This window comes from Suncus etruscus, chromosome 11, assembly GCF_024139225.1.
Source record: "Suncus etruscus isolate mSunEtr1 chromosome 11, mSunEtr1.pri.cur, whole genome shotgun sequence".
NCBI lineage: Eukaryota > Metazoa > Chordata > Mammalia > Eulipotyphla > Soricidae > Suncus > Suncus etruscus.
In genome coordinates this window covers 57713174-57735588 of record NC_064858.1, presented here as the reverse complement: position 1 = coordinate 57735588, position 22415 = coordinate 57713174, and the positions used below count along the sequence as shown (strand labels likewise).

At 40.6% G+C, this 22415-nt stretch overlaps 1 protein-coding gene across 1 annotated transcript in view; it reads left to right on the top strand.

The window, feature by feature from the left end:
• The window catches only part of GNPTAB (N-acetylglucosamine-1-phosphate transferase subunits alpha and beta), a 92143-nt gene extending 71928 nt beyond the window's left edge, over positions 1 to 20215 (top strand). The window contains exons 14-21 of the mRNA XM_049782802.1: positions 2498 to 2697; positions 2918 to 3137; positions 4122 to 4235; positions 5222 to 5307; positions 5843 to 5941; positions 14520 to 14687; positions 15109 to 15199; positions 20087 to 20215. Of these exons, the coding sequence (XP_049638759.1) occupies positions 2498 to 2697; positions 2918 to 3137; positions 4122 to 4235; positions 5222 to 5307; positions 5843 to 5941; positions 14520 to 14687; positions 15109 to 15199; positions 20087 to 20164 (1056 nt within the window). The 3' untranslated portion in view covers positions 20165 to 20215. The remainder of the gene's footprint in view (positions 1 to 2497; positions 2698 to 2917; positions 3138 to 4121; positions 4236 to 5221; positions 5308 to 5842; positions 5942 to 14519; positions 14688 to 15108; positions 15200 to 20086) is intronic.
• Positions 20216 to 22415: the final 2200 nt, after the last annotated feature.

Genomic DNA, 22415 nt, shown 5'->3' with positions numbered 1-22415 from the left:
GCTCCAGCTATCTCTATGATTTCCTCTTCCTTCCCCTCATTTAAATTTTTTTTCCCTTTGTTTCATTTAAAAAAAAAAAAGGTGTTTAAGCTAGTAAGAATTGCAAACAGTTGGAGCCAGAGCAATAGAAAGTGGTAGGACATTTGCTTTGTATACAGCCAACCCAGGTTCAGTTCCAGGCACTATATACGGTCCCCAGACCCTCTTCAGGAGTGTTCCTGAACACAAAGCCAGGAGTAAGCTCTGAGTACTACTAGGTGTGATCTCCCCCCCTCCCCCAAAAAAGATGCAGGGCAATAAAACAAAGTACAAACAGGGAAGATTTCTCTCTAATCTTCCGGTTGAGCTGATCACTGTTCACTGGCCTCTTTCTATCCTAATATTTGTGTACAGAGAAACAAATAGAGAAAGGACAGTGAAATCACACCATGTAGACAGGCAGCTCTGCTGGGGCCTTTTGATTTAGTAGTTGATGAGTCACGTTCTCTAGAAGATTGGTTGAGGTTTGATTCCCACCGAGCTCCCAGAGCTCCCAGACAGGAAAGGCAGTTCCCATTCCCCTGTCGATTAGGACAGGGGGAACAGTTCCAGTTGTAGAGATCCACAGAAAAGAATTCACACAGTAAAGTGGTACAGGAATGGGTTCAGGAAATCCAGTGTTCAAGCCAGGAATTCAAATAACCCAAGCTTTCTGTTCCTAAGAGGGAGCACTGCTCAGTGGAAGACCGAAAAATGAGCCTCTGCCTTCCTCAGACCCCTGCTTTTACTGCTTTTACTGACAAGGGTGCGAGAAGAATACCAAGTAAGGAATAATCCAAAATAGTATCATGAGATCACACCCAAGGGTGGAGTACAATTTTGATTAGAGTAGGATCAGTAGTAGGTGGACAAACTAAAATTGCCTGTATCCACGCTTTCCTTCTGAACAGTTGCAGGTGATTTTAGAGTTTTGCACAGTGTAGAATAGCATTGTGATTCTTTTTTGTTTTGGGCCACACCCAGTGACGATCAGGGGTTACTTCTAACTATGCACTCAGAAATGCCTTCTGGCTTAGGGGCTCCTAAACTAGCAATTGCAAGGCCTTATCACTTGCACCTCTGTTCCAGCCCCTGTGATTTTTTCTCTTTGCTGTTTTAACTCTTCTCTTTGCTGTTGCTGCTTTTGTTATTGCTGTTGTGGATACACACCTGGCTGTGGTGTTCACCAGATATCCCATAGACCCACCTAATCCTTAAGCTGCCATGCTTGTTTATCTTTGAGGGTGCAATATTCAAGCTGTAGATCTACTGCTTGTCTGTGGTGTCTGCGGTGCTTGCATGTAAGCCTGAGGTTGTGCTCTCAATCATATTTGTTTCTGCTTCAGTTGTACTTCCCAGGGCTGTATTCTGTTTTGTCATGAGCATACATATCTGGTTGCATTGTGGCCCCAAAGTGCAGGAGTCAACAAACAGCACAGCTGCCAGGCTTGTGCTCAGAGTACAGGGGACACCAGGAGTTTGAACTCAGAACCACACACTTGCAACAAAAGTGCTCTGAGTCCTGCACTGTTCCTCCAGGCCCTGCAGGGAATGTTCTTATCCAAGTGTCTTACTCTGAGGTGGTCTTTTGTTGTTTTGGGGCCGGATCTTGCAGCGGTCAGGGCTTATTCCTGACTCTGCACTCAGAAATTTCCTGCCAGTGGTTAGAGGACCATTTGGGATGCCAAATAGAACCTAAGTCAGCGATGTGCAAAGCAAGCATTGTACCTACCTGCTGTACTATCTTTCCAGTCCTTTTATAATTTCTCTAGCTAGACTTTCTAAATTAAAGACTTGGTACATTATCACCTGTCCTTCTCAATTAATTGTTCTTCTAAAATCTTACACTTCTTCATCTTTCCCCAACATATATACAAGTGCTTATTTCCACAGGCCAACTAACCAAGTGTTCCTATTAATTTCTGTTCAAACTTCAAGAAACAATAATACTTCATCTTTATAAAACATTTTTATATATTTTTGGCCAATATTTCTTTACTTATGCATTTAATTTTGTTTCTGGTGATTTAATATTTCTTTATATTTTATAATATTAGAATTATCTCTGAAGCCAATTTTGTCTTCTGTCCCATGTTTGGCATTCAGGTATTTGATGTCATTGGCGAAATGTAACTTTCATATTGAATGCAATGTTGAGTTTTTAAGTATAAGTAAGTTTTCTAAATGTTACATTGAATTGACTATGATATCTCCTGGTTGGTAACCAGTCATTGAAGAATATCACATACTAAATAAACCTCCCTCATACAACTGTTGCTCTCAAAACAATGTTGCAATCGTTTCATGAAATCCACTGTTATCATCCTTTAAAATGACCTGTTTTTTCCTCAATTCACTTCTCCATAATCTGACAGTGACTAATTTTATCACATTATCCAGATATAATAGAATCTGTCTACTTTGCTCAGAAAATCTGCTTATGTATTAAATTTTCTTTTCTGTGCAATTCTCCCCTCAGGAGCAAGATTCACTGGAGACACAGTTGGCGTACTTGACCAATAGCAGACGTACCAGGAGGCAACTGAAAGATACATTTGCAGATTCCCTTCGATATGTCAATAAGATTCTTAATAGCAAGTTTGGATTCACATCTCGGAAAGTTCCTGCACACATGCCCCATATGATCGACAGAATAGTTATGCAAGAGCTGCAAGACATGTGAGTTAGGCTTATGTTCTGGTTGCTCATGTGTGCTCAGAGTTGAGGTGGCTTGAAAGAACATCTTGGCAGTATTGACTTAAGGTTTTAGTACTTGCTAACTTGGTATGTGGATGGTATTGTCGAAGTAAGTGGGAAGGTCAAGGATTCTAACCTCATAGATACTGGGTACTGGAGATATTTGAGGACCAGGAGCTCATTCTGTGTTACTTTTGGACAGGTTCCCTGAAGAATTTGACAAGACATCCTTTCACAAAGTGCGCCATTCTGAGGATATGCAGTTTGCCTTCTCTTATTTTTATTATCTCATGAGTGCAGTTCAGCCACTGAATATATCTCAAGTTTTTGATGAAGTTGATACAGACCAGTCTGGTGTCTTATCTGATAGAGAAATCCGAACTCTGGCAACCAGAATTCACGACCTGCCTTTAAGTTTACAGGTGTGGGATTTACCCCCTTGGCCCCCCCCACAATACACTGTGACATTTATTTTTAATGCAATTTTTCATTTTGATGGATCATCTTACTCCCCTGCATATTTTAATTTAATGCAAATAATTCTTAATATTTAAAAAGGATGCTCACAAATAGTCTATAAAAAAGTACCAGCATCGATGCTGATTTTGAAGTATGTATTTTATGGAGCTACTGGTGTTTTTAGGGTTTAGTGAGGATTGTCTGAATATTATTGAGAGAAGAACTAGAACATAGCTGCATGTCAGATTCTTGGGACAAGTTAACCAGGGAACTTCTATGTAGGCAACTGGAGGTGTTAGACAGGTCCTGTTAGTCATGGTACTGCATGTTGCCTCATTTCCGGCAGTCTTTGTCCCAGCGTTGGGCATCATATGAAGACTACAGTGCTCTTTAGGATCCTCTGAAGAGTACATTGTTCTTCAGGATGAAGCTGACTTTGTTCTATTTCTATCTGCTGTTTCCTTGAGGTGGTCTGCTCTGTGACAAGGATGACATACATACATATATATATATATATATATATATATATATATATATATATATATATATATATATATATATATGATCACCTCAAACTATCCCTTTTATCTTTTTTTCCCCTCAAGAATCTTCCTCTTAAAAACCATATGGTCATGGAGAAATAGTTCAATAGGCTAAGTCTATTATTTGTATGTGGGAGACCTGGGTTTTATTCCCATAACTGTATGGCACCCTGGTACTTCAGAGAGCATTGCCCAAACACAGAACTGGTATAACCCATGAGCACCAGCAGGTATAACCCCCAAACAAAATAAACCAAAAAATCATAAGATTAGATTATTTGGAGATAGCTTATAAATGATTTTTGGAGATTTTTCCATAATTTTCCATAATTTTTAAACCTGTAGTTTTCACTTCTAGTGTATGTAGCATATTTATCCTTTTATTTGGCTTTGTATTTTCTTTAGGATTTAACAGGCCTGGAACACATGTTAATAAATTGCTCAAAAATCCTTCCGAGTAATGTCACTCAACTAAACAACATTCCACCAACTCAGGAAGCATACTATGACCCCAATCTGGTAAGTTGCCTGGATACTTCTCTGTACAATGGAATATATATCCTTTGGTGGTGTATGGCAGCACTTCAGAACCTAGAAGCAGTAAATGTCTGTATATCTTTATGGAAAGTAATATCACAGGTAATCTAGAATAATTTGTGTTTTGCTTTGGAATATCTTGATTTGATAAAACAAGGACAGGTTTCAGCGTTTGTGGTTAATTTTTGCTGTAATATGAAAAATGCTTAGGTCACTGAGGAGATTTAATACATAGTAGTACATAATTTGAACTATGGAAAATTCACAAACACAACATACCCAAGGCGGATAATAGAGTGATAATAGATTAAATCATAGGTTTTAATTGTATTTTTACTCCAGTACTTTTCATATGAATGGAAAGTAAGCTATAATGAATATCTTATATTTTGCTTTTATAGTCAGAATAAAGTATCATTTTAAATAAATTGATCATCTTGGGGCCTGAGAGATAGTACAGCAGGTAGGGTGCTTGCCTTGCACATGACTACCTGGAAGACATCCTGTATGGTCTCCTGAGCACTTCCAGAAGTGATTCTTGAGTGCAGAGCCAGGAGTAAACTCTGCCAGATATGGCCTCCCCTCAACCCACCCATCTTACAAATATTACATTAAAATCATCATCCTTGGGGCCGGGCGGTGGCGCTAAAGGTAAGGTGCCTGCCTTACCTGTGCTAGCCTAGGACGGACCACGGTTCGATCCCCCGGCGTCCCATATGGTCCCCCAAACCAGGAGCGACTTCTGAGCGCATAGCCAGGAGTAACCCCTGAGCGTCACCGGGTGTGGCCCAAAAACCAAAAAAAAAAAAAAAATCATCATCCTTATATACCCCCCACTGCTCAATTTGACTGGCTTTAAAAATAATAAAATAAAATTATCATCCTGATGCTGAGTGTGTAGCACTGAGGTGAAAGCTTTGCTTACCTCACTCTCCTCTTGGCCATGTCGTTTCTTTATTTTCCCATAGCCTCCAGTCACCAAAAGCCTGGTCACCAACTGTAAGCCGGTAACTGATAAGATCCACAAAGCATATAAGGACAAAAACAAATATAGGTAAGTAGCATACGTTTCTCTCTGGTGGGATTTAGGATTATGACAGGGCTGGAGAGAGAGCTCAGTGGGTTGTTGTGCACTTGTCATTAAGGTTCTGTCTCTGACACTACATGGTCCTTTAAACACTGAGCCAGGAGTAGCCACTGTGCAGCACCAGATCTAACAAATAATTACTAACAAGAGTCTACTATAATTTCCTAATTTGGCAGTAGTTTATGAAGTGTTCTCAAATTTATTCAAGGTCGTTTTTCTCTTTTAACAAAAAATAAAGTTAAGCTGAAGCTTGTGAACCCTTATACATTTTTTGTTTGTTTGGTATTTTGGGTCTTCCCTAGCAGTATAATCCCCTTCCTGTTTCCTAGTGCCTCGGTGACCTTGCTGGCCCCCTTCAGTGCCAACCCCCTAATATGCAGAGCATATTCTCCAGCTCTTGTGAGCCATCATTTCAGCCCAACTCATTTAAAATGTTATAGAAAGCTTACACAAAATTTTCTCTCTCCTATCCATATAAATGCTTTCCTACTTTGATAATTAGGTTTGAAATCATGGGAGAAGAAGAAATTGCTTTTAAAATGATTCGCACCAATGTTTCTCACGTGGTTGGCCAGCTGGATGATATAAGGAAAAACCCCAGGTACTGCTTCTTTCTTTTTGTCTTTTCCCCACCCTCCCTCCCTCTTCTTTTTTGTTTTAATTAATAGATTGCTTTTTGGATCACTCTTAAGTTTACAGAAAAACAGGGCCTGAAGTACAGAGAATTCCCAAACTAAGACACAGCTAGGGGCCAGAGAGATAACAGAGGTAGGGTGTTTGCCTTGCACGCAACCTATCCAGGACAGATGGTGGATCAAATCTCAGTATCCCATATACCTGCTAGGAGTGATTTCTGAGCTGAGAGCCAAGAGTAACCCCTTAACACCACTGGTGTGACCCCCCCCCCCCCCCGCCCAAAAAAAAAATCATAAGACAGCTGTAGTCATTATCATGAAAGTTCTATATTTTCCTTGATTTTTTTTTACAGATTTGGTCTTTTCATTCATTTTAAATTAAATTATGTGTTTCATGTGAGTTGGTGGTTCAATTTTGAATGTTTGCATGTGATTAACAAAATTTCCCATAACCATTTGTGGAAGAAACTTTCCTTTCTCCAACTTAAAGCTGTTGCTCCTTTGTCTTAAATGGTCACATATTTGAGGCTTCAATTCCAAGCTCTTACATCTATTTTATGGATATGAACATTCTTTTATTTCCACATCACACTGCTTTGATCAGCAGTTTAAAAAAAAAAAGGATGTAGTGACTCCCATCTTTTTTTCTGAAGATTGCTTTGGCTTTTCAGGGAATTTATAGTTCAATACAAATTTGACAGTGTTTTTTTTTTTTTTTTTAAAGCCACACCCAGTGGCGTTCAGGAGTTACTCCTGGCTTTGAGCTCAGAAATTGCTCCTGGCTTGGGGGACCATATGGGATTCCTGGTATCAGATCCAGGTCTGTCCTGGGTCAGCTACATGCAAGGCAAATGCCCTACTGCTGTGCTATCGCTCTGACCCCAGTTTGTTGTTATTCAAGAATGTTGTTGGGATTTTGATAGGGTCTGCATAGACTATGATTCTTGGCTGTGATGGTTATTTCAGCAATGTTTTTTGTTGTTGTTGTTTTGTTTTCTGGGTCACACTCGGCTGCATTCTGGTCACTCCTGGCTCTACACTCAGAAATTGCTCCTGGCAAGCTCGGGGGACCATATAGGATGCCGGGATTTGAACCACCGTCCTTCTGCATGCAAGGCAAATGCCCTGCCCCCATGCTGTCTCTCTGGCCCCTATTTTAGCAATGTTAATGCTTCACTCCATAAACATAGAATGATTTGATATTTTGTCTTTCCTTCTTCCCTTTTTCCCTTCCTCCTTCCCCTAGCCCAGTCTTCCTCCCTCTTCTTGTTCCACAGAGGCTTCTTTTGTTGATACTGGCTGCATTTTGAGTCTTGACAGGATTGTGTACTATAATCAGATTTTGGTGTAGACTTTGCTATGATGACCTGAGAGTGCTATAAGATTTCCTTTCCACCCTCAAGTAGGCCAGCATGGACCTACTTTTTTTTTTTGGGTGGGGGGCACACCCAGTTGTGCTTAGGGGTTGCTCCTGGCTATCTGCTCAGAAATAGCGTCTGGCAGGCACGGGGGACCATATGGGACATCAGGATTCGAATCAACCACCTTAGGTCCTGGGTCGGCTGCTTGCAAGGCAAACACCGCTGTGCTCTCTCTCTCCAGCCCCAGCCCTACTTTTTTTAACCTGTCCGTTTTTCTTTTTTCCTTAATGAATTTGGGACTATACCAGCGATGCTTAGGTCTCTGTGCTCAGGAGATCATATAGTGGTAGGGATTGAACCTATGCTCGAGCCCACTGAACTATTGCTCCAGCGCTTACTATTCTGGTGTGGGAGGAAGAGGGAAGTTACAAATGGTGCTTTGTTCAGGAATCACTCCTGGCAGAGATTAGGGCACCATATGAGGTGTCAGGGATCAAACCTGTGTCAGTAGTCTACAAGGTAAATGCTTACTTTCTCTACTATCACTCCCTTCTACCCCCATTATTAGTGGTCCCTCTGTTTAGTGTGGTTTTTTTCTTCCTTGAAAGGACCTTAAATTGGACCAGCAAGATAGCATGGAGGTAAGGCGTTTTTCTTCCATGCAGAAGGACGGTGGTTCGAATCCTGGCATCCCATATGGTCCCCCGTACCTGCCAGGGGCGATTTTTGAGCGTAGAACCAGGAGTAACCCCTGAGCGTTGCCGGGTGTGACCCAAAAACCAAAAAAAAAAAAAAAAAAAAAAGAAAGGACCTTAAATTAAATAGGGGAAGCCTTGTAATCTGCTCTTTTACTAGAACTCTACTGCTTTACAGCTTGATTGGAGACATTAAAAGAAGCCAGCTAACTCATAGAATATATATACCTTAATATCAAGCACATTTCTCTCCCCTATTCACAAGAGTTTTTAATCACATAATTATCAATCCAGAAAACTTTCAGTACTTATTTTTTTCCTCAACCCCTCATAAAGTATGCCAGAAAGTTAACTTTATTTCTTAAACATTTACTGAGGTCAAGCTAAACTGAAACCCTTTAACCAGTGTTTCCCAAAGTGAGTGATAGTTTCCCCACTTGGGGCTTTGAAATAATTCAGGGAAGTGTAATAAATTTGGGTGCAATTGGGGGAACCTTCTGTTTGTTGGTGTAAGAAAGGTAGATATCCAGAGGGCTACTGAATAATAATTTTCTGAAAGGGGTGCGAGAGCAAGTAACTTTGGAAACCTCTTTCATAAATTCATTTCCTCCCATTGCCAGGAGGTAATATATCTTTCCTTATTATCTTCCTTAACTTTCTTTATTTTATAGGCAAGGAATATCTAAAGAATACATTATTCCCTCCAAAGAAACATTTTAGTAAATCTGATAGCTTTGAAGCTGTGTCCATTTTAGCTATATTTGAAACCCAGTTTCTTTTTTTTTTTTTTTTAATTTATTTAAACACCTTAATTACATACATGATTGTGTTTGGGTTTCAGTCATGTAAAGAACACCACCCATCACCAGTGCAACATTCCCATCACCAATGTCCCAAGTCTCCCTTCGCCCCACCCGACCCCCGCCTGTACTCTAGACAGGCTCTCCATTTTCCTCATACATTCTCATTATTAGGACAGTTCAAAATGTAGTTATTTCCCTAACTAAACTCATCACTCTTTGTGGTGGGCTTCCTGAGGTGAGCTGGAACTTCCAGCTCTTTTCTCTTTTGTGTCTGAAAATTATTATTACAAGGGTGTCTTTCATTTTTCTTAAAACCCATAGATGAGTGAGACCATTCTGCGTTTTTCTCTCTCTCTCTGACTTATTTCACTCAGCATAATAGATTCCATGTACATCCATGTATAGGAAAATTTCATGACTTCATCTCTCCTGACAGCTGCATAATATTCCATTGTGTATATGTACCACAGTTTCTTTAGCCATTCGTCTGTTGAAGGGCATCTTGGTTGTTTCCAGAGTCTTGCTATGGTAAATAGAGCTGCAATGAATATAGGTGTAAGGAAGGGGTTTTTGTATTGTATTTTTGTGTTCCTAGGGTATATTCCTAGGAGTGGTATAGCTGGATCGTATGGGAGCTCGATTTCCAGTTTTTGGAGGAATCTCCATATCGCTTTCCATAAAGGTTGAACTAGACAGCATTCCCACCAGCAGTGGATAAGAGTTCCTTTCTCTCCACATCCCCGCCAACACTGTTTATTCTCATTCTTTGTGATGTGTGCCATTCTCTGGTGTGTGAGGTGGTATCTCATCGTTGTTTTGATTTGCATCTCCCTGATGATTAGTGATGTGGAACATTTTTTCATGTGTCTTTTGGCCATGTGTATTTCTTCTTTGTCAAAGTGTCTGTTCATTTCTTCTCCCCATTTTTTGATGGGGTTAGATGTTTTTTTCTTGTAAAGTTCTGTCAGTGCCTTGTATATTTTGGAGATTAGTCCCTTATCTGATGGGTATTGGGTGAATAGTTTCTCCCACTCAGTGGGTGGCTCTTGTATCCTGGGCACTATTTCCTTTGAGGTGCAGAAGCTTCTCAGCTTAATATATTCCCATCTGTTAATCTCTGCTTTCACTTGCTTGGAGAGTGCAGTTTCCTCCTTGAAGATGCCTGTAATGTCCTGGAGTGTTTTGCCTATGTGCTGTTCTATATATCTTATGGTTTTGGGGCTGATATCGAGGTCTTTAATCCATTTGGATTTTACCTTTGTACATGATGTTAGCTGGGGGTCTAAGTTTAATTTTTTGCAAGTGGCTATCCAATTGTGCCAACACCACTTGTTGAAGAGGCTTTCCCTGCTCCATTTAGGATTTCCTGCTCCTTTATCAAAAATTAGGTGGTTGTATCTCTGGGGAACATTTTCTGAGTATTCAAGCCTATTCCACTGATCTGAGGACCTATCCTTATTCCAATACCATGCTGTTTTGATAACTGTTGCTTTGTAGTACAGTTTAAAGTTGGGGAAAGTAATTCCTCCCATATTCTTTTTCCCAATGATTGCTTTAGCTATTCGAGGGTGTTTATTGTTCCAAATGAATTTCAAAAGTGTCTGATCCACTTCTTTGAAGAATGTCATGGGTATCTTTAGAGGGATGGCATTAAATCTGTATAATGCCTTGGGGAGTATTGACATTTTGATGATGTTAATCCTGCCAATCCATGAGCAGGGTATGCGTTTCCATTTCCGTGTGTCCTCTCTTATTTCTTGGAGCAGAGTTTTATAGTTTTCTTTGTATAGGTCCTTCACATATTTAGTCAAGTTGATTCCAAGATATTTGAGTTTGTGTGGCACTATTGTGAATGGGGTTGTTTTCTTAATGTCCATTTCATCCTTATTACTATTGGTATATAGAAAGGCCATTGATTTTTGTGTGTTAATTTTGTAGCCTGCCACCTTGCTATATGAGTCTATTGTTTCTAGAAGCTTTTTGATAGAGTCTTTAGGGTTTTCTAAGTAGAGTATCATGTCATCTGCAAACAGTGAGAGCTTGACTTCTTCCTTTCCTATCTGGATTCCATTGATATCCTTTTCTTGCCTAATCGCTATAGCAAGTACTTCCAGTGCTATGTTGAATAGGAGTGGTGAGAGAGGACAGCCTTGTCTTGTGCCAGAATTTAGAGGGAAGGCTTTCAGTTTTTCTCCACTGAGGATAATATTTGCCACTGGCTTGTGGTAGATGGCCTTCACTATATTGAGAAAGGTTCCCTCCATTCCCATCTTGCTGAGAGTTTTGATCAAGAATGGGTGTTGGACCTTATCAAATGCTTTCTCTGCATCTATTGATATGATCATGTGGTTTTTATTTTTCTTGTTATTGATGTTGTGTATTATGTTGATAGATTTACGGATGTTAAACCAGCCTTGCATTCCTGGGATGAAACCTACTTGATCGTAGTGGATGATCTTCTTAACGAGGCATTGAATCCTATTTGCCAGGATTTTGTTGAGGATCTTTGCATCTGCATTCATCAGTGATATTGGTCTGTAATTTTCTTTTTTGGTAGCGTCTCTGTCTGGTTTAGGTATCAAGGTGATGTTGGCTTCATAAAAGCTATTTGGAAGTGTTTCTGTTTGTTCAATTTCATGAAAGAGTCTTGCCAAGATTGGCAGTAGTTCCTCTTGGAAAGTTTGATAGAATTCATTAGTGAATCCATCTGGACCTGGGCTTTTGTTTTTCGGCAGACATTTGATTACTGTTTTAATTTCATCAATGGTGATGGGGGTGTTTAGATATGCTACATCCTCTTCCTTCAACCGTGGAAGATTATAAGAGTCCAAGAATTTATCCATTTCTTCCAGGTTCTCATTTTTAGTGGCATAGAGTTTTTCAAAGTAGTTTCTGATTACCCTTTGAATCTCTGTCATATCAGTAGTGATCTCTCCTTTTTCATTCCTGATACGAGTTATCAAGTTTCTCTCTCTCTCTTTCTTTGTTTGGTTTGCCAGTGGTCTATCAATCTTGTTTATTTTTTCAAAGAACCAACTTCTGCTTTCGTTGATCTTTCGGATTGTTTTTTGAGTTTCCACTTCGTTGATTTCTGCTCTCAGCTTTGTTATTTCCTTCTGTCTTCCTATTCTTGGGTCCTTTTGTTGAGCATTTTCTAGTTCTATTAGCTGTGTCATTAAGCTACTCAGGTAAGCTCCTTCTTCCTTCCTGATGTGTGCTTGCAAAGCTATAAATTTTCCTCTCAGTACTGCTTTTGCTGTGTCCCATAAGTTCTGAGAGTTTGTGTCTTTATTGTCATTTGTTTCCAGGAACCTTTTTATTTCCTCCTTGATTTCATCTCGGACCCACTGGTTATTGAGCATGAGGCTGTTTAACTTCCAGGTGTTAAAGTGTTTCTTCTGAGTCCCTTTGGAGTTCACAAATAATTTCAGAGCCTTGTGGTCAGCGAAGGTAGTCTGCAAAATTTCTATCCTCTTGATCTTATGGAGGTATGTTTTATGTGCCAGCATGTAGTCTATCCTGGAGAATGTCCCATGTACATTGGAGAAGAATGTGTATCCAGGTTTCTGGGGATGGACTGTCCTATATATATCCACTAGGCCTCTTTCTTCCATTTCTCTCCTCAGGTCTAGTATATTCTTGTTGGGTTTCAGTCTGGTTGACCTGTCCAGTGTTGACAAAGCCGTGTTAAGGTCCCCCACAATTATTGTGTTGTTGTTGATATTTTTCAGTTGTCAACATTTGTATTAAATATTTTGCTGGCCCCTCATTTGGTGCATATATGTTTAGGAGAGTGAATTCTTCCTGCTCTACGTACCCCTTGATTAATATAAAATGTCCGTCTTTGTCCCTTACAACCTTCCTGAGTATAAAGTTTGCATTATCTGATATTAGTATGGCCACTCCAGCTTTTTTATGGGTGTTGTTTGCTTGGATAATTTTTCTCCAGCCTTTTATTTTGAGTCTATGTTTGTTCTGACTATTCAGGTGCGTTTCTTGTAGGCAGCAGAAGGTTGGATTGAGTTTTTTGATCCATTTAGCCACTCTGTGTCTCTTAACTGGTGCATTTAGTCCATTGACGTTGAGAGAAAGAATTGTCCTGGGATTTAACGCCATCTTTATTTCAAAATTTGGTGTGTCTTTTGGGTAGTCTTGTTTTAAATTAGCTCTATCAGTTTTTCTCTTAAGACTGGTTTTGTGTCTGTGAAGTTTCTGAGCTGTTTTTTGTCTGTGAAACCATGTATTCTTCCATCAAACCGGAAAGTGAGTTTTGCTGGGTATAGTATTCTGGGTGAAGCATTCATTTCATTCAGTCTTGTCACAATATCCCACCACTGCTTTCTGGCATTGAGTGTTTCTGGTGACAGGTCTGCTGTAAATCTCAGGGAAGCTTGCTTGAACGTGATTTCCCCTTTTGATCTTGCTGTTTTCAGAATTCTGTCTCTATCTGTGGGATTTGTCATTGTGACTAGGATGTGTCTTGGGGTGGTTTTTCTGGGGTCTCTTTTGGTTGGTACTCTTCGGGCATGCAGGATTTGATCACATATATTCTTTAGCTCTGGAAGTTTCTCTTTAATGATGTTCTTGACCATTGATTCTTCCTGGAAATTTTCTTCCTGGGTCTCTGGGACTCCAATGATTCTTAAGTTGTTTCTGTTGATCTTATCATAGACTTCTATTTTCGTCTGTTCCCATTCTTTGACTAATTTTTCCATTGTCTGCTCATTTGCTTTAAGTTTTTTGTCCAATCTCTCCTGCTGTATGGAATTGTTATGTATCTCATCTTCCACAGCACCAAGTCTATTCTCAGCTTCTGATACCCTGTCCCAGAGCTTATCCATTTTGTCATTCACTTCGTTTACTGACTTTTTCAGTCCTGTTAGTTGACATGTTATTTCAGTTTGGAGTTTTGTCATTTCTGCCTTCATATTTTCTTGGTTCTTATTAGTGTTCTGTTCAACTCGATCCATGGTTTCTTGGAGTCTGTTGAGCATCTTCCATATTGCTAGTCTAAAGTCCTTATCTGAGAGGTTGATTAGTTGTTCAGTCATTATCTGGTCCTCAGAATTGTCATCTTCATTCTCTATGTCTGATGCTGGCCTGCGTTGTTTCCCCATTGTCACACTTGTATTGTGGGTTTTTCTACGTGTTGTGGTGGTATTCATTGTCTATATGATGTAGGCAGCACACTCCTCTGGCTCCTCCCTTTCTGGATGGGCTGACTTGCCTCTAAGGGAGGGGAGTCCTCCGTGGATGAAGCCTCACACTGGGTCAAATCTTAGGCCCGAGCATGCAACAGAGAAGACAGTCCAGAGAGAAATGTTTGCTTCTGTGATATAGCGCCGTTCTTAGTGTGATTTTTCCTTCTTGTTGCAATGGAGTTCTTTCCTTAGAAAGAGTGCATGGCCGCGTAGCGAAGCGGAGCGGCCGTGCTCCTCTGGAGCCTCTTTTTGCCCCACTCGCAAGAGTTTCACGCAAGAGGACAGTAGACAGACATAGACAGGTCACACTCACAGTCTTTCACAGTTGAGCCCCACTGGGCCGGTGTACTTTCGCGGATTTTCCCCGCCTGGTGTCACACACAGGGAGCCGGCTTTTGCAAAGCTTAGCCGGTCGAAACCCAGTTTCTTATAGTTCCTTATGTCAGAATCATCCTGGTGATAGCTCAGTCTCTCTTACTTCCAGGAAGTTTGTTTGCCTGAATGATAACATCGACCACAATCATAAAGATGCCCAAACAGTGAAAGCGGTTCTCAGGGACTTCTATGAATCCATGTTCCCAATACCATCCCAGTTTGAACTGCCACGAGAGTATCGAAATCGTTTCCTTCATATGCAAGAGCTGCAGGAATGGTAATTTCTCTGCACAGGCAGGGTGGGAGTGGGGGTTTACATATTTAGAATGATGTTTCTATGAATGTGCTATTTTCTCTAATTCCTTTATGAGGATACACTTAAGGTTTTTTATTGTGCTTAATGCTTGAACTATAACTTTGTTTTTGGGCCACATTTGGCAGTTCCCAAGGATTACTTATGGCCCTGCATTCAGGAATCACTCTTGACTGGTTTGGGGAATCATATAGTCTGCCCAGTCAGCCTTGTTCAAGTCAAGTGCCTTGCCCTTTGCTATCTCTCTGACTCCTCTACCCTGTTTTTTGAGTGCCTGCAATGACTGACATTAGACTGGGCAGTAAATTTTCCCTTTGAGTTAATGATTCTAAGTGATGATAGGATCTATACACAGAGCTCCATTTTTGTTTTCTTCTCTGAATAGGCGGGCATATCGAGACAAACTGAAGTTTTGGACCCATTGTGTACTAGCAACATTGATTATGTTTACAATATTCTCATTTTTTGCTGAGCAGGTAAGTTTTTCTATTTTACTTAGATATCAGACAGTATTTCTTAGTATGTTATCTTGATTCTTTTAGAATATTACATATACTGGCTCACATGTCAGTATGTCAAATATACTTATTTCATAATATTGCCAGAGCAATAGCACGGTGGATAGGACATTTGCTTTCTATGTGGGCAATCCAGGTTACATCCTCAACATCCCATATGGTCCCCAGAGCTCACCAGGATTGATTTCTGAGGTCAAAACCAGGAGTTACCTATACACAGCCAGTTGTGGCTCCCCCACAAAAAAAAAAAAAAAAAAATAGAATTGTTGTAGGACAAATAGGCTTTTTATTTCTCTTCTAAATCTTTCTCCAAAAACTTTCTTTTTTTTTTTGGTTTTGGTTTTGGGGCTGCACCTGGTGATGCTCAGGGGTTACTCCTGGCTATGCACTCAGAAATTGCTCCTGGCTTGGGGTACCATCTAGGATGCTGGGGATCGAACCAAAGTCCATCCTGGATTGTCCACATGCAAGCCTTACTGCTGCACTATTTCTCCAGCCCCCCAAAATTATCCTTTTTTTTTTTTAATCCTGGATTTCATGAGAAAAAAATAAAGATTGGGGGCAGGAAAGGGGAAACTCATCCAGTAATGTGCAGGGGCTACGCTTTGTTACGTAAACTCAGTTGACCAGATGCATGCTGGGTAAGTGCCTTAACTTTTATACTGTCTCTTGGCCCAGATTTGTAGTTTTTATGTTAAAACTGAAATATTAGGGCCAGAGCAGTGGCGCAAGTGGTATGGTGTCTGCTTTGCACGCACTAACCTAGGACGTACCACAGTTTGAGTCCCCACAGTCCGGTCCGTATGGTCTCCCGAGCCAGGAGAAGTTTCTGAGCGCAGAGCCAGGAGTAACCCCTGAGCATCACCTCGTGTGGACCCCACCTACCCAAACAAACAAATAAACAAACAAAAACCCTGGAAAACTCAAATCTTTTTGTTTGGGGGCTACAGTCAGTGGTGTTCAGAGGTTCCTCCCATCTCTGTGCATAGAGCTTAGTCCTGGCAGTGCTCTGGAAATTCTTAGATGATGGAGATAAAATTCTGAGCTCCCAAAATACTGAAGTGTGTATATCTGATACTAATTTTTTTCTTTCTTTCTTTTTTTTTTTTTTTTTTTTTTTTTTTTTTGGTTTTTGGTTTTTGGCTCATACCCGGCAGCGCTCAGGGGTTACTCCTGGCTCCTTGCTCAGAAATCACTCCTGGCGGCTCAGGGGACCATATGGGATGCCGGGATTCAAACCAATGACCTTCTACATGAAAGCCAAACTCCTTACCTCCATGCTATCTATCCGGCCCCTGATACTAATTTTTTATGGGTCCCCAATTTTTTTAAGCTCCCAAGCGTGTCCACGGTATTCCCCCCCCCCCCCATTGTTCTGTGGCTGGGCACACTCAAGTAGCCTCCTTTGAATTGTACAGGTGTGTCTTCAGTGGGCACACACACGTCCTTCAGGTGTGGGCATCAGGGTGAGGCATAGGAATGGGTACTGTGAGGTAAAAAAAAGGGGTAAGAGAATTTGTACTAGACTACCATAGATTGCCTTGAGACTAAAACTTAGAAGAAAAAGGATTGAAGAAGGTAAGGTAATGATGTGGGGTAAGCAACTCTTACCTCAACTCCAGTGGGTGACTGCAAAGTACCTAGCTGTCACCTTAGGAAATGGAGTTACACCTAGGTAGAGACAGATCAAGCCTTCAGAGCTTTCAGAGAAAGCCCCTGAGCTTCCTGCTATGGTGGAAAGGATTCAGGAAATGAGAACTGGGCAGGCAAACAGAATTATACTCATGCCTACTTCCCAGAGAGTATAAATCTTTTTCTGGATATTGGTTACCACCATTCCTGTTAGATAAAACTCTTAGAAAATAGGAGCCAGATGGCTGTTTGCCTCACACATGCTCGACCTGGGTTTGGTCCCCAGCATCCTATATGGTCCCCCAAGCCTGCCAGGAATTATTTCTGAGCACAGAGCCAGAAGTAACACCCTGAGTGCTGCCGGGATAGTCCAACCCCTTCCGCCATCAAAAACAAAAACAAAAACAAAAAAAATTCTTAGAAAAGAATCTTTTAAAGGCCTTGACTTGCAGAGCAGAGATCCAGTGAGGAGCCTCTGAGTAGCACGTGTGAACAGTGGCCTCTCTGAAAGAAGTGACTGGTGTCAGTGGGTAGGCAAATGCAGGAGGCTCAGTGCTTCTAGGGTATCAGTTCTATCCTCAGGGCACATTCCCTGATACCTTTGGTATCTTGATTTTTAAAAGAAAATTTTTTTGTTTTTGTTTTTGGGTCACACCCGGCAGCGCTCAAGAGTTACTTCTGGCTCTATGCTCAGAAATCACTTCTGGCAGGCTCGGAGGACCAGATGGGATGCTGGGATTTGAACCACAGTCCTTCTGCATGCAAGGCAAACACCCTACCTCCATGCTATCTCTCCGGCCCTCAAGAAAAATTTTTGTTTCATCTTGGGCACTGCAATTCACAGTACTGTTAATGACAGGGTTACTATATTTGGTTTTGTTTTTGGACCACACCTGTCAGTGTTCAGGGTTTAGTCCTGTCTCTGCACTCTAGAATTATTCCTGGTCAGTACACAGAGAACTGTATGGGATGCCAGGGATTGAACCTGGGTTGCCTACATGCAAGTCAAAAGCCCTTCACACTGTACTGTCTGTCACTCAAGACCCAATGGTAGGATTTCTATGTAAAACATTCCAGCATCACACCTTCTTCTAGAGCAGGGGTCTCAAACTTGCGGCCCGCAGGCCTTTTGCAGTCCTCCGTACAACATTTTGTGGCCTGCGGCCAGCCTTCAAATATTGCAGTATTCACAATTATTCACTTACCGAATAATAAAAATCGCATTAAACATTCTCATACCCCGAGCAGTTCCGTTCGGGGTATGCAAATGTTTAATGCGATATTTTGCGATTTTTTTTTCTTACTAATGCAATTTTTATTGTGAATATTCGGTAAGCGAATACTCGTGAATACTTTGCGCCTAGCACAGACGTCATTTCCGCTGCTCCTGCCCGCTGTCCCTTTTTTTTTTGTGAAATCCTTTATGCGACCCTGCCTCACCCCAACTTTGCCTCCTGCGGCCCCCAGGTAAATTGAGTTTGAGACCCCAGTTCTAGAGTGTCCATTTCCTTGCACCATTGTCCCAGTGTTCTCCTAACCCCATATCCCCCAACACACATGCCTCCTGTGATAAGCTTCCTCCTGAGGACCAGCTCAGTTTCTGTTGCCTTTGGAAATATCTTTACTACAGCTCTTTATCTCATGTATGAGGGAGATATTCAGTTTCTGTACCTCTCCTTCTAAATAACTTCACTCCACATGATACTCTCTAGAACCATCCATCCATGCAGCAGCAAATTTCATAGTTTTTTTTTTTTAATAGCTTTGGAGTATTGTATATATACACCATAGTATCTTTATTCAGTTTTCTTTTCTTGGACACTTGGGGGTGTTTTCAGATTTTGACTATTGTGAATAGTGCTGCAGTAAACAAAAAGTATAAATCTCTTTTCTGAAATGAGTTTTTGAGCCCTTAAGATAGATTTTAAGAGAAAAAAGGTCTTATTCTGTTTGATTTTGGGCCATACCTGTCAGTACTCAGGGCTTACTTCTTGCTTTTTGTTTATTTTTGTATTTTTGGGTCACTTCCTATAGTGCTCAGGAATCACACCTGGCAGTGCTGGGGGGCCAATGGGATGCCAGAGATCTAACCTGGGTTGGCCACACATGCATAGCAAGCCTCCTACTGTACTATTGCTCTGGCCTCTCAAGGCTTACTTCTGGCTCTATGCAGGGATCACTTCTGGTGGGCTCAAGGGTCTATATGAGGTGCCAGGAATTGAACCTGTTCATGCAAGGCAAATAAGTGCCCAACCCACTATAATTTCTTTTCAGCTCTATGAGAAAAAATGTTTTTTATCCTAATTCTAAGCCAGTAAAGCGGGGTGGGATTGAGGAGACTATGGGACATTATACCTATATTTTTAAAGTACTATTGTTAATGTCAAATATAGAAGACTACTTTTATGTGACTTTTAGTTAGAGTAATAGAGCCAGAAAGATAGCTCAAAGGGCTCAGAACAGGCTTTGCTTATAAAGGCTTGAGTTTAATTCCAAAACACTCCAGGAGTGGCCCCCTAAGCAGAGTATATCAGGAGAATATCCTAAGCACCACTACTTGTGACTCCCAAAAGATTGAAGTCTGGGACTGGAGCAGTAGAAAAGCGGATAGGGCATTTGCCTTGTATATGGACAACTGGGTTTGATCCCTGGCATTCCCTTTGTTCCCCTGAGACTGCCAGGAGTAATTTCTGTGTGCAGAGCCAGGAAAAAAACCCTGAGCACAGCTGGGTGTAGCCCCAAAACAAAGTCTGGGCCAAAGTAATTCTGGGGGGCTTTCCTAGTTATATTAAGGAGTACATACATACTCTCTACAGTATTCAGTCTTGGGGTATAGGCCTCATGGCTAGCTGATGAAGCCTAAGCAATGCAGTGATGCTGAGAGCCACCAGGGCTACACTCTGTAGTACTGAAGAGCACATTCAAGACATGCATTCTAGTACTTTGAACTATGGCCAGGCCAATTTAAGTTTAATCCTTCAGGGTTTAAATATCTTGTGGGGACATAACCAGGCATATTGCACCCTACAAAATGAACAAGTAAAATGAGAAATTAGTTTTGTTTCAAGGAGGGCAATGAAGGAGACTCTTGGGTGTCTGTCTTTTATGTATAAAACCGGAAATTGTTAAGGTGGTAAAACTCAGAGAATTTTGTCTTAAAACTTGTTTGTCAACAGAGAATTGAAATTGTGTTCTTATTTTGATTGCACTTAGTTGATTGCACTTAAGCGGAAGATATTTCCCAGAAGGAGGATACAGAAAGAAGCTAGTCCAGATCGAATCAGGGTATAGAAGATGTTCATTGGAAAATCATCTACCTCAGCATTCACTGAGCACGTAAAACTCATCATCACAGAGACAACTTTATGATGTGATGCTTATTAATTGTCTTGGCCTGAAGAAGGAAAAGCGTCCAATACACAGCTTGTTTTGAGGCATAAGTCCTAGCCCACTGACTAGGAATTGTTTTCACCAACACACTAAAAAATTGTGTGCTGAGCAGCTCCAAATTGCTTTCTCTTTGAAAGCATCTATTTATGGTCTTATCATTCTTTTTATGATAAAAAGACTGATTGATGAGAGATAGCTGCTAAGTTTCCATTGCTGTCATTGCCAACTAACTCTAAACTGGAGACGCCAAGCTTAGGCCAGCTTGGGGGTGCTTGCTAAGAGACCCCTGGTCTGGTCTTTGTATTCCAAAGCCCTTTGCCTTGGTCTTTACATTTTGGAGGAGTTTTTCTGTTGTTGGTGGTCTATTCCCCACTTTTTTCCATTTCTCATATTTGAAATAAGTTGTTACCAAGTTAACTATTTGTTCTTGCCTTTTAAAATGATGAATTGTGATGTTTAAACATGTTTTTATAGATATGTTATGTAAATAATGCTGTAATAGCACCTCTTTATTGGCAGTATCTAAATTATGGATTTTCTTAATGTCTCAGACTGAAGGTGGTCTGCAGCCACTTATAGTTGTGACACACTCAGTGTCTGACACCCAAAATCCTTGAACTTGCTCACTTCTGCCCTGAGAATACTGTGGTTCATGTGGAGGCCTAATTCTAAAGGGCTAGAGTTCAGTAGCAGAGCTACTCTACAGATATAATTATGTTTTTTGGAAATGTACAAATTTTTAACAGAAGTGCCTCCTTTTAGAAGTGAGAAGTACTTAGGGAACAGGCATGCCCTAAGCATATTCCCATTGATTTCCTACTGCAGGGGTTAGCACACTTTTTAAGTCAAAAGCCACATGGTAAAGTAATTCCAGGTCCCATTATCTCTGACACATCCTGCTTTTTTTTTTTTTTTTTTTTTTTTTTTTTTTTTTTTTTTTGGTCATACCCGGCAGCTCTCAGGGGTTATTCCTGGCTCTATGCTCAGAAATTGCTCCTGGCAGGCTCGGGGAACCATATGGGATATCGGGATTCGAACCACTGTTCTTCTGCATGCAAGCAAACACCCTACTTCCATGCTATCTCTCCGGCCCCCCATTTATCAGTTGGTTCAATAATCCTTTTAATATGTTAAAACCATGTTTAGCTTGCAGTTTTACAAAAAAAGGCTACCGACAAGATTTGGCCCATAAGTCACAGGCCTCTTGTTTGCAGATCACTGAGATAGAGAATAATATTTTTCTGTATGGGTAAACCCCAATGTTCAGCCATTGTTTATTTATATCACTTAACAGTGGGTTTTTGGACATCAGAAGCCACAAATCCTTTTTACATGCTGACAGGTATTTTAGATCATGATCTCAACAGTATTCTTTCAAAACGGCATACATATTTTGTAAAAAAAAAAAAAAAAAAAAAAAAAAAAAAAGATCTTGTAAATACTGTGTCTGTACTGTAAGAGTTATGTATTTCAAAAATTGAAGTCTCATAAAAACTTAAGATTTTTGTCTAAGGCTTTGATTTTTTTAACATCTTTTATCATTACCTGAATCATCAATTGTTTGAGTGCGTAGCATGCCAGCTAATGTGCAGAAATGAAATTAAAAGTGGAAAATGGCCTAGTGAACAGAATTTTATACAGGAGGATGTCATTCTATAAGGAAAAGAAAAGTTCTTAGTGGGATTTGCCATATGATAAAAATATAGAGATTATCTATATCAATTTAAAAGTAAAGAGCTAATTTTAGAGAAGTTAGAGAGAAAGAAGCATTTGGGAGTAATGGAGATCTCTGTGGTTACATGAATATGGTCCTTAATTGGGATTTTAATAGATAATGCATTAAAAATATAGTATATTCACAGACTTGTTTGGAGACCCTAAAAAACTGATGAGTAGACAAATGGTCTTCAGAATGTTTAAAGCCTCAGAACCTTTGATTTTGTTCTACTGAAGTCCGAAGGCCAGCATACAAATAGAAGAGGAAGAGCTTATCCTACCTGATCCCCTCCTCACTGCCCCCCTCCCCCAAATTCTCAGAACTCCTGGTCACAATTCTACAGTGGCTTCCAATAACAAAACTGAATTGGGGCCGGAGTGATAGATAGTGGTAGGGCATTTGCCTTGCATGCGGCCAACCCAGGATGGGCCCAGG